Source organism: Triturus cristatus, chromosome 2_1 (genome assembly GCF_964204655.1).
Source record: "Triturus cristatus chromosome 2_1, aTriCri1.1, whole genome shotgun sequence".
NCBI classification, from domain to species: Eukaryota; Metazoa; Chordata; class Amphibia; order Caudata; family Salamandridae; genus Triturus; species Triturus cristatus.
The window spans coordinates 425,153,985-425,166,793 of NC_140581.1; the positions used below are offsets into that span (position 1 = coordinate 425,153,985).

Sequence of the window (12,809 nt, forward strand, 5' to 3'; positions counted from 1 at the left end):
TTGAAAGTCAGAGGACCAACCAGCCGCTCTCAGAATGTCCTCTAAATGAGACCCCAACATAAAGGATTTAAAGGTGACAGCACCCCAAATTGAATGTGCCCCAAACACTGACCCGTCCACCCCAGCTTCTGCTAGCAACCATTTAACCTAGCCTGCTAATGTGGCAGAGGTCACCAGTCCAAAGGCAAGCAATCAATTATTGCCCCAAAGGGTCACATCTGATCGAACTGGTTGCCTTCTCACAAGCCTTAAGGCATTGAATAACACATAATTGTGGAACATCAGGAACACTGATGTATGAAATAAAAAACGTTTTTGTGCACCTGGAAAGTTGAAAGAAAATTATTTCCGGAGTAAATACTCTACCTGCAACGTCAAGCGCCCTGACGTTCTAAACCCTGCGACAGGATATGATACATAGCAGAGTAGTCAATTTGACTGATAGCTGCTTACGAGACAGTAAGGAATTCTCTGGCCAATACTGATGGAACCGAAGCACCACGTCGACATCCCTAAGGCATGAATAACAGGGGCGTGGGGCTTAGAAATTTGAATTCCCGTCATAACCCTACATACCAAAGGCTTCTCTCTGACGGGTTAACGGTCCAAGAGAACATGGCCGGCAGAAATGGATGAACAGACCTTGTTAAACAAACACACAAATTGGCGTGATACCCTCAGAGAAATGCTGTTTGCTTAAACAGCAAGTCAGCAGGTTAGTCCCAGAGACCCAATGAGTTCTCCATGTGCTGCTAGTTGTTTGTTACCTAAATTCAAGGTAATTCCAAGAATTGGACGAGGATGGCTCACTCACATAATGTGACATGCTTCATCATTTGCCACCTCGTCCCACCCTGGTAAGATGTTACTACCAGGGCGGACGCTGCCTCAGAATGGGGCTTTTCTGAGGGAGTTCTTAGATATTTCTTCTCTCAGGACAATGATTTAGGTCCAGTTTATGACTTTAGTGGATTATCCCATGGTTTTTTAAAGTATCCTTTAATTTGTTGGTATCCCTACTTGATTAAAAGATTATCAGGGGGTAAATACAGGAGGCATACTTAGGTGTAATGACCTGTATGCATCACAGTACAAATAATTATGCCAACATGTTTCTGCCTCTAATCAGTCTTGGGTCTAAGGCATTCGTCGGGGCAGTGTGTATGCCCCCTGCACTGCAATTAGTAAGTGCAGGGTGGGCTTAGATATAAACAGAGGACCTAACTCTCAACTGGTGTCATAATTAGTGATAACCTAAGAGATAAATACAAAAAGCAGCAAAAAGTTGTTGTTCATGAAATAGGTGAACAAGGAGTTACAGTTGACTTAACTTAGCACAATATTCAACCAGAGAGATGTCGCTTCTACCAAAAATGTTTAAAATATGTAGCACAATATGACACAAACTAATTAACAACAGACAAGTGATTAGGGTTAGAAGACTAACTCTAGCCTTTGGTGCCATATATAAGGTTTGTCTTGGGCATATCTTATAACAATGCAGCGCTCAAAATGAAGCGAGCAGACAAAATTAAATACCTAGAACTATTTAACTAGGTGCCTCATGGTTCGTTCGGGGTGGGTCTCTCCTTTAGTCGCACTCTTGAGTCACGAATAGTTATATAAGATAGTTTAGACAGATACCATCTCTATGGAAAATACTGGCGAATGTTTAAAAAAAAAAATATATATATATATATATATATATCCCTACTGTGGTTAGAACAGGAATGGTAGGCAAAATATTCAGGCCCCAGACGTAGTATAAGTTACATATGGAAGCACAACAACACTTCAGATACACTTAAAACATAAAACCAATCCCCTATCCTCTTTTGTAATAGAAGCGATTCACAAGGATACTAAGATATCCTGTTTCACTGCCTCTTGAAGGGCCTGCATTCTAACAATCCTCAAAACACTCCATGCAACACTTACTTCATCAAGGTTGAGAACACTCTTGTCACCTAACTTGCCCCATGGTGCAGTATTTTTTGCCTGGAAGTTACTGCTTTTAAGCTTCCAGGTCACAGTAGAATTAGATGATCATTTGCACCTGTGTCTGCAGGCCGTAGCCGAGGGGCAGGTGAGAAAATCCGTACCGGAGCCGGAATCCTTGCCCAGCATGCATCAGGATCCGAGGGTCTCACCCCAGGGCCCAACATGCCTGCACCTTGTGCCTAGAGCGTACTTCGATTTGGGGGTGTTTCCTCAAGGCCTATAGCACGCAAGTCTGCGTGCGGGAGAAGACGATGTAACCGAAAATCCGGTTTGTTTAACCCGGGATTGTCTTTTAGCCTCATGTGACAATCTCTTTTGGGCTACATTATGAGACATGAAGTCCCTCATCATATTGATAGCTGGACAACCTGTAGTTTTCTTAACAAAAAAATATATTCATATTGAGCCAAACAGAGTATTAGGACATCATACGTCTGCTCATTGTCAAAATTACTGAGATCTGCAGACCCTCTGGATGACGTGGGACAGAGCCTTAATTTTCTAAAAGGAAAATTATATATTTTCCTGAATTTTTACATGTGCCACCAGCCTCTCTTTTTGGAATGCTTTGAAAAGAATGAATTTGTGTGGAGGACCGGTACTCACTAGCGAGTAATTGTGTATCAAATTTTTTATTCTGTTTAGGATTCTTGTCAAATTCACGTTGTCTCCCACGGATAGGCTCGGGGAGATGCATTATGATTATCTACAGGTAGGCCAGCTTTTTTACACAAAGGCAGATATAAAACCTTCTGATGGAAAGACTAAGTGTTACTACCTTCTGTTTAATGATCCCCATGGGAATCAGTTCGGAGTCGATACATCCATCATTCTTCAAACCTGAATAGTGCTCTTGTGCTGTCGATGTTTCTTTGTTCCATTTTTTGTAGAACAAACCATTCTTTGTCGTTTTCAGCATAGTGTCTTTCTATATAATGTCTTGTCCGTTTGGTATTATCCTTCTTGCATCTGATAGTGCTTCGATGTTCTGTTACCCTTACCCTAACTTTTCGCGAGATCATCCCTATGTATAGGAGTCCACACAGGCATTTCAGCATATAGAGCACGTTATTTGAGTTACAAATTATTAGATGTTTTCCAGGGTGAGGAAAGGCCCACATCCACCTCAGTGCATTTCTTTGTGAATGTACATACTCCACAGCTTCCACATGGGTAGTGGCCCGTGGGTGGAGGGAGGCTCCAGACTCTGTTGTGACTCCACTCTCCTAATTTTTGGGCGGGTATGCATAACCGAGTCTCTGATGCTCTGACTGCGTTTAAACGCAAACCTGGGTCGTGACATCTTCAGATTTCCAGTGTTCAGTATCCCCCAGTGTCTCAGGACCAGCTTTTTAGGGCTCGCACAGCGAGAGCCCTTTTGTAGGGGTTTTCAAATTGTACCTAGAAATTGCACATGCTCGTGCATGTGCTTTTTCTTCTGTGTTACGGGATTGGCTGGTGCGTGCGTGTATTTCACCAACAGAGCACGCAATAGGCCAAAGGTGGGCGCATTGCTCTGGCCATGGCCTATTGGTGTCTATTACACAGACCGGCCGTCATGTGGTTTCAATTATCGTGCCCAGACACGTGTGCGATAATTCAAGCCACACGTCTCGCTGTGGCGCGCGCGCCATTCCCGGGCTTCTTCTTTTTTTAATCCATTTCACGGGGAAGCAAGTAAATGAAAGAACTGCTGACGTCTTGTTAAACTTCCTGGGTTCCAGGCAAAAGCTCGAAATGAACAGTTAACTCTGTTTCCATCTATAAGAAGTGAATAATTTTCCCAAAGCACCATTGCGCCGCCAGCTTACGTTTCAATGAAACGGGGCAGACCAGCAGAGCGGGGCGCATGGATAGGTCGAGTGGTTTCTTCACATTTACAGGGGCTGGTCAGGCGCAAGTAGTACTTGTTTTAATTTATTTGCTGCCTTCCTGAAGTGCGGTGCAATGTGCCCTATTTCACGAAGCCTGCAATTTTTTATTCCTACTTTTGCCTGGAAAATTCGACTCTTTCGACAGTTTGCCGCACGCATCCTTATTTAACATTAACAAAATGCTTCCGCAGAAGAAGTCTGTGTTTTTCCGCATGCTCGATGCCGTTGTTCATAGAAAACTCTGCAAAAGAAGAACTCGCATAGACGGGTTCTGCTAACATTTTCTATGTTGCATAATAAAGCTTCGCATAAGGTAACGCCGAAGAGTGTTTTGCACGCATTTTCTATCGTGGTTGGGGTCGATTAGCATGAAAATGTTTTACGCTGAAAAAAAATGAGCTCGGGCGAAGGTAAACCAGGAAACCTTCGCTGATGGCAAACTCTGGAACTTTGTCCGACTTTGCTTGCAACAAAATACACTTTGCACATCCCTTCGAAGAACCCCACTACTGATCCAGGCAATCATGGATTTTTTTTTTTTAACATGCAGATGTTTACAATGTTTTTATTCTACAGTACGTGTCTCCCTTTTGATACTGTGCAGTAGAGATGGTGCTTGCTTTCTCTTAACACCTGCCAGCAGCGATGTGAGGTTATACAAACCACAGCTTGATTATTTATCCCTCTGACCATATTTATAGGAAGAGCTGGCTTCCCTGGTGGAAGAAACCTTTTTTATTTTTTACAAAAGTAGGTAGCATTTCGAAATCCCTTCAGTCTAAGTTAAGTTAATAAGTGGGTGGTTGGGTTTATGGTTTTTGTGTGCTACTGGAGTAGTTACGTAACATATTTAGAAGTTAAGGTAATGCTTTTGCTCCGATCCTCCCCATCCTTTTCAACTTTTAAGTTATCCTTACACATATTCTCTTTCTGATATGAATGTCATCTTTAACCACCACATTTCCTCTTTAAGGAGCAGCCTGTAACCTACTGCTGACGTTCTCGTTCTCTGACGCTCACACAAAATGACGTCAGCAGAGCACACACTGAAAAGGATCCCTTCGGACCCACTGCAACTAACTAAGCACACAATAAAACAAAGCATTATAGCCCCGTTCCTATTCAGCTTCTTCTTAGCGTTACTTTTTCATCTGCCACAAGTGTTTGCAGGGGTGGGAGCGAAGGTTGAGTCAGGATTTCAGGGGTACCTTAACTTCTAAATGTCATTTCTTCTGATGATTTATATTTGGGCCATCCTTACACCATTATGATGCTTAACTTTCTTCTAAAAGTCTTTCTAGGGGCAATATTTTTTCCAAATCCCAGAAAAGTGAACAGGCTAGGTGTTTGTAGATGTTTTTGGATTGTGAAAACATTGCTGCATAGTTCGAGGGCCCCCTGAGCATGCTTGTTGAATGGAGAAGCCTTTGGCAAAGAATAGAAATGGTGTCTGCAGTCCATGTAGATGTAGTACAGTGTCCTACTGCCTCACAAGAGAGCAGCTATAATATACGTGTTTCTCATTTATTTCCTCCATCCCAAGACTTAAGGGGAAGCTTTCTGGTTTTCTGTTTTGTGACGTATATGACCAGTTGTCTCAACCTGAAATATGGGTATTGAATAATGAAACATTAATAAGGATGACTTAAAAATAAGGTCAAGGGAACATGTTCCATAACGTCCGCATGTCATAAATGTTCATGATTGAATGTACAATTTATGGTTCATGTGGGTCCTCACATTTTGGCTGGTTTGAATGAGCTTCACACGATGGCTCTTGTTTACTCAGCTGGACAGAGTGGGTATGGTGCACATGGGGAAGCAGTCTAGGTTTGGGGGTGCACGTGACTCGAATGGAATTCCAGACCCTGGGTGCACAAGAGGAGAAGGCCTGTCGGTGCTTCTTCCCCTCGTCGAATCCCCAGGTTTTCAATTCTGCAGAAGTCTGCTTTCTTCATATTGCTTAGCTGTTTTCGACACAAACATTTTGCAGTCAATCAATCAGTTGATTCTTAGAGCGCTTCTTGTCACCCATGAGGATATCCAGGCGCTGGCAGGGTTTAGTTGATTAGTCAAAGAGATGGGGAGAACCGGAGATGAAAAGGTACCTCGTTCCATGTCTTCGCTGCAAGGTAGGAGAAGGAGCGGCCTCGGTATCTGCTATGTCGGATGCAGAAGGGGGGGGGGGGTGAGGGTTAGAGAAAGAGGTGGAGCGAAGGTGTCTGATGGACTAATGGAAGTTCAGGTGGTGGTTTACGTAGTCAGGTCCACAGTTGTTATGTTAATGTTATGTTAATATAACTTATTAAGCGCACGAATACCCGGAGGTGTGTTGGCGCTATGAAGACTACAGTAAGCCCTACAAGTTTATGCATTGTTTTGAGAAAAGCCATGTCTTCAGACTCTTTCTATATGCATAGAAAGTGTATTCCATTACTTTGCCGTGCCATAGCCAATGCTTCCCCCCCCAGCTAGAGGTGCGAAACCTGGGAACCGTCATAAGTTTAGTGCCAGTAGATCGAAGCTGTCTACCTGGGCAGTACCAGGAGAAAATATTTCTTAGGAACCTTGGTCCCATATTATTCAAGGCCTTAAAGGCTAGGCATAGCGTCTTAAACTTAACACGACTTGCTACAGGAAGCCAGTGGAGTTTACGGATTTCGGTGAAGACTGATTCATACTTGGGCAGATTTAGGAGGAGTCTCGCAGCTGCATTTTGTGCCATTTGCAATTTTTTTAGATGTTGTTTTTGCATATTCAGGTACAACCCATTGCAGTAATCTAATTTTGATAATACTAATGCAGTTACCACTGTTTCCTAGAATCCATAGGGATATAAGAAAGAACCTTCCTCAGTTTCTTGAGCAGGTAAAATATGGTGGAAACCGTTGCATTTGTTTGCTGGGCGAATGTTAGTTTCTTATCAATTAAAATCCCAAGATTTTTCGCTTTCTCCCCAGGTTTAGGAAACTCTCCCATCTCTGTGGGCCACCAGATGCAATCCCATCGAAAATCACTATTACGGTTTTCTCCGAATTGAGTTTAAGGCAATGCTTGCCCATCCGATTGTTCACTTACTGCATACAGTTTCTAAAATGCAGTACAGGAGGGTCCTGCTCTTTATATGCCGCTACGACAATCTGTGTGTCTTCGGCATAGGATGTAAGGCTGAAGCCGTAATGCTGGATCAGTGGGGCCAACTCTGATACATAGATATTAACAAGCATTTGCAATGCAATAGGTCTCGCATTTACTCTATTGCCATTGTAAATGACAATCACTTTTATTTATGTTTTGGTTTTTAAAACATAAATAAAAGGGATTGTCATTTACAATGCCAATAGCTTAAACTTGCGTAAATGCGAGACCTAGTGCATTGCAAATGCTTTTTTACTGAGTTGGAAGTAGGGGCATACGTAGTTACACAGATAGATCTAGATTCTTGTTTTTTCTTGTATGTTTCTTGTATGTTTCTAATAGGACTTCCCTATTATTATTATTCAAAGCACTTTTCTTTGCATTTGTGATAGTTTTTTCGGGCTTGTTTTTCTCTCTGAGTTTATCACTTAGTATCTCAGCTTGTTCTTTATATTTTCTGGTTTCTGTGCATTTCTTCGTAGCCTCAGAAATTGTCCAATTGGTAGACCTTCCCTTAGTGCACAGGGTGATAGCTTTAAAATTTTAGGAGGCTATGTCTGTCTGTAGGTTTAAATAAAAGTCTGTTTTCAAAAGGCCTTCGACGTGGTAGATCCGTAAATCCAAAAAGGGCATCCCTTTTTTGCTCATCGTCATCGTAAATCTGAGAAACTGATCCAGATTGTTAAGCCAAAGTGAAAACACCATGGCTTCTTCTCTGGTGCCCCTCTAGATCACCAAGATAGCTTCAATGTACCTTTTCCACAACCTAATCTTGTTATGGAAAGGGTTCTGATTCACATAGATGTTTTGACTTTCAAAATCGTGTATGTAAAGGCATGCTAAACTCGGGGCACAAATGCTCCCCATGGAAGTCCCATGGACCTGTAGGAAACATTCTCCCTCATATTAAAAAATGTTCCGAGTCAGGACCATATGTGCACCACCCAGAATAAAACCCACAACATTTCTCTGAGAGTATCACGCACTAACCTGCTGATTAAGCAAACAGCATTTCTCTGAGGGTATAACACCAATCTTTGTGTTTTTTTGAGTTAAAAAGGGCAGGTGTGAGCCCCATAATGCCCCTCTTGTCTCCCCTTTGTGATAGTATATTTTGAACAAAATTGTTCACAGAACGATAAGCCATACCGTTGGAGAAGACTGGAAGTTCCTTACCTGGGATAAGTCTGCCCCATGGGATCAAGACCCTGTAGACTACACTAATTGACCATTAGATGCCATGCCAAAGCATATCACTTATGGGTACTGGATGACCACGAATGGATGACCAACAGCTCAGACTGTTGCGAAAGCCTTAGAAGACTCCAGCATCTCCAGAAAGATGCCCAGAAAGATGCCACGCCATGGGTTGTAGAGAGCCCTGCAGAACCAGAGGATGCAGACTGTCCAAGGGGTCCGTCAGAAGCTCCTGCCGCAGAGCCGGTTTCACTGGCAGATTCAATAGATCCAACAGAGTAGGAAGCCAGGACTGCACTCTCAAGAGAGGCATCACCAAGACCTGAATCTCTTTCTGATGCCACCGTCTGAGCAGTCACTCGAGGAACCATGAGTAACGGGAAAGGTGTACATTAACCACTGGCTCCAGTCCTGTGGAAAAGCATTGGTCCCACTGAAAAACTGAGAATTCTGAGCATTCAGGCGAGACGCACACAAATAGGTCCGAAACTGACCCCACATATGTTGAAGCCACTGAAAGATGGGGGTAATAACATCACCTCCAATTGATGGAGTCTTTCAGAAATCTGGAATTCCAGTCCGCAATCATGTTGGACTGACCCAGCAGATGTATCGCAATCACCAAGATCTTGTGCTGTAAGCAAAAATAGCCTTGGCAATCTCCGCCAACATACAAGATCTGGTGCCCCCCAATTTGCTGACATAAACATTCAACACATTGACCATCCTCAGCAGGATACAACCCTCCCCTGCCAGAGATTGAACCACGACAGGCTCCCCAACCCCACCTGCTCACATCTGACTCCATGACCATGTCTGCTTGAGATCTGAAATTCACCCCGACATTCTAGGCCTCCAGGTGGCGCAACCACCATTCCTTCTCCATTCTGTTGTCCTGGGACAGAGGAATTAAGTCTGAATCAGGCCATTTCGGAGGTAGTGAATCTTGAGCCGTTGGAGAGCCGGATAATGAAGGTGACCCAGGAGAATGGCCTAAATGAAGGAGGGGAGTAACCCCACAATCCAAGCCACCTGTTTCAGAGATGCTAACGCCTTGGACGCCTTCTTGACTTCCCTGATCTTGTGAGAAAGTCACAATAATTGCGCTGTCACTGAATCTATCTGGAATCCCAGTAGCTCTATATACTGTGAAGTAGTAAACCAGGACTTCTCCGTATTCAGAAAAAATCCCAACTACTGAAGAAGCAAAATGGTAATGGTCAAATGGGATGCCCCTCTCCTGAGCCAGGATAAGTAGATTGCACCACCATGGGCATTGTAAAAATCCCACTATGGGCTTCATCAGTTTGGTGAAGCACCAAGAAACGGAAGAAAGACCGAAGGATAGAGTTGAGTACTCGAGCCAGTCGTACCACCATTGGAACTAGAGATACCGACGGTGGAGGTTGAATATTGGAACTGTGAGATAGGCATCCTTCAGATCAAGCTGGACCATCCAGTCGCCTTCTCTGAGGGAATCTGAGTAAGCTGATTCTTTCCATCTTGAAATGGCAATAACAAACCCACCTTTTGAAATGTCAGAGTTTGAGCAATAACCTGTGACATGCCCCCCTCCCTGCTTGGGAACCAAAGACAATACTGCAAAATCCACTCGGCTGACGATATGCGGGGGGGATGGCACATTTGGCCAATAGACTCCGGCTCTGTTTGTCAATGACCGCTTGGTCTAGAAAGGAAATATCCTGGGGTTGAGGCAGGAACCACTGGGAGGAGATCACGTAAAACTCTATCTGATAACCCAGGACCATTTGAAGGACCCAGGCGTCCTGAGTAATCTACGCCCAGTTGTGAAAAGAATGACGAATCAGACACCCAAAGGGACAGGGGAGGGAGATATCATTCTCACCTGTTGCTGAAAGTTGAGTTCCTCCTTGCACTCCACCGTGGGAGCCACCTTTGCTGTGCCTGGCTCTGGGGAAGCGGGATCGGGAAAGGTAGAAGGTGTTGCCACTGCTGTAATCCTGCCATGAGCAGTTTCGACAGTCGTCAAACCCATGTTGAAAGCCTCTCTGGAAAGCATGGCGGGGTGATCTGCCTCAAAAACGCCTGGCCCTGGCAAAAAGGTTAGAATGGAAGACCTTTTTGAGCGAGGTTTGGGCCTTATCCATTCTGTAAACCTATTGACAAACTTGGCTAGATCATTGATGAAGGGATCCTCAAAAAGGAGACCGTTCACCACTGTGCCCGCTTTAGCAGAAGCCAATTTGGAGAGCTTTGGGTCTATACACATCCAAATTGACTTCCTGCACTCCAAAGAAATGGCACAATTAGCATTGTCCACTTGGCAGAGCACGTTGGGCCCACCCTGCCAAGATATCGGGGTCGACAGGGTTCCCCGATTCTGTAGCGTCCACCACCATCTCCAGGGTTTTTGCTAGCAGTCCAGTAACATCCAGCAGGCGATCCTGGCAAGACAGCCAGACTCAATCAATGCCTTTCTTAGTGTCTTTAGAGAATTTTTTCAGGAAAGTGTTCATATTGCTATCCACCTCCGGGATATCGGAGACATTGTCATCCAGTCGGTCTGGGGTATTCTGTCACGAGCCTAGCCTGAATGACTTTGTCAAACAACTTGCGGAGGTGGGAATGAAGGTATGCCGCAACGTCGTGGAGTCCAGTCAATAGATCTGGGATGAACAATGTACTCCGGATCAAAGTCAGGAGATCCGACTGGGACAAGTCCTGCGAGGGAGAAGGACGGCTTCACTTGGCAGGAACTGGGCTGTCTTCTAGGGGAATGGTCAGATCAGTATTGGCATCATTGCCTTGGGGAAGAGGAATAGAGGGGGAGTGGAGGGGGGATCTGGGCCAGCAGGGGTACTGTAAATGTGGTCTATCGAAAAGGATTGGGAGAGCGTCAGTGTGAGGAACTTTAGTCCCTTGGCGTGGGGGAACTCTCGGGAGAGACCAAGTGAGTGCTCGATAAGTTGCAAAGGTTTTGGGGGTAGGCGGGATAGGGACACACTCCGCAATCATGTGCAGTTGGCGAGCGAAGGGTTGCAGGACAACAGCCAGAGCCTTATTCACAGTCTGCTGGACTTATGAGTCCAAAGCCTCAGCCAATTCTTCCCCCACTCTGAAGTCCTCCACCGTATAACGCTCATGCAGGGTTCAAAGAACCGGATTTATCCATAGTAGAGTACAACAATGCGCCTCCAATCCTATAAGGGGAAGGAAAGGAGTGTACCAAGTGCAATCAAGGGAGTTAAAAGGACCCCAATATTGTGGATTGTCTAGAGGTCAGCACCTGGTCACACCGACTGTGTCTCCAAAAATTAGGGCAGAGCCCTAATTGAAGGGGTGGTAGCGGAGGGGAGGAAGAAGTGGGCAAGGGAATTGGCCCCCAAACAGGGAGCAAGAAATGCAAACCACCAGGACGTGACAGAACGCAGCGTGCTATAGCACAGCAATAAAATACAATACAACAACATGTTAAAGTGCTTGGCTTCAGCAGCAAAGAAGTCCTCCTCGTGGGTTGTCCATGATATAGGGGTTGGTGGGCCTTGATTGGCTGATGGACTTATGGGAAATGTAGTTTTTGTGTTTTTGATTAGCTGTTGAAAGTTTGGCATTAAAGATAGAGAAGCATAATTGGAGCCTCCGGTCCTGGCATAGAATTGTCTACTGTCTAGCACAGTGGTTCCTTGCATCTGAAACTTATACTTTGAAGAAAAACATCTTCTAACTTCTGCTCCCAGCACTGGATGGCAAGTGTCTGCAGAGCATGTGATTCTACAGCACTGCAACCTACAAAACGTTAGTTACAATGTAAGTAGCATTTTCCTTTTCCCATTCTAGTCTGTGCTTTAGCTGGTATAGGTAATTGACTACAAACCCCTTCATGACATGACCTCAAGATACTGATCTTTTTCTTTCTGGGTAAATTATTTCTGTGCCTGAGCTTGTGTTCTTTCTAGAAATGTGTTTTTAAAAAAAGTTTACCAGTACTGGTGAGGCAACTTTTAAAAATCACAACGGTAAATGTGTTTCTTTGCATTTTCAGGGTATATTTGTTACCAGAGTACAGCCTGAAGGGCCAGCTTCCAAACTCTTGCAGCCAGGAGATAAAATAGTGGAGGTAATTATAGTAAACTGTGTTCAGTTATTGTTTTTCATTTTTCTCTTCATTAATACTCATCCTCTTGCTTATTCCATGCATTTCCTTTTTTGGCTTAGTGAGAAATTGCAGGCAAGTATAATGCATTTCCTAAGATATCTGCTTTTTTCATCATCGATGTCTTTCATAACTGTGCGGAATGGCATTGGAAGTTGCAGTGATAAACTATTGTTCTATTTGACGGAAGGGTAGCAAACTAGGCAAAAATAATATCTGTGACTGTTGATACACTTTAGAGATGCTGTTTTTCATTGTGTAGAGACTAGCTTCAATTGTCTTTGAAGTATTTATAGTCCTAATTCCCAGGGCAGCATTGTTTACTCATGCTTTAGCAAGGTTTTAAAAGAAGGATGCCTACCCTTACCTGAGCATCTCTATCTTAAAAGCCAGCCGTAAGTTGCATGACACTTGCAGATCTTGCAAGTCAAAGACAAGTCCAAAATGAAATGTTAATGAAGTGT

At 44.0% G+C, this 12,809-nt stretch overlaps 1 protein-coding gene across 2 annotated transcripts in view; it reads left to right on the plus strand.

Moving 5' to 3' along the window:
* The window catches only part of ERBIN (erbb2 interacting protein), a 710,320-nt gene that overhangs the window by 670,153 nt on the left and 27,358 nt on the right, over positions 1–12,809 (plus strand). For both annotated transcript variants that reach the window (XM_085631853.1, XM_085631862.1), the window contains one exon: positions 12,235–12,309. In XM_085631853.1, the coding sequence (XP_085487979.1) occupies positions 12,235–12,309 (75 nt within the window). The remainder of the gene's footprint in view (positions 1–12,234; positions 12,310–12,809) is intronic.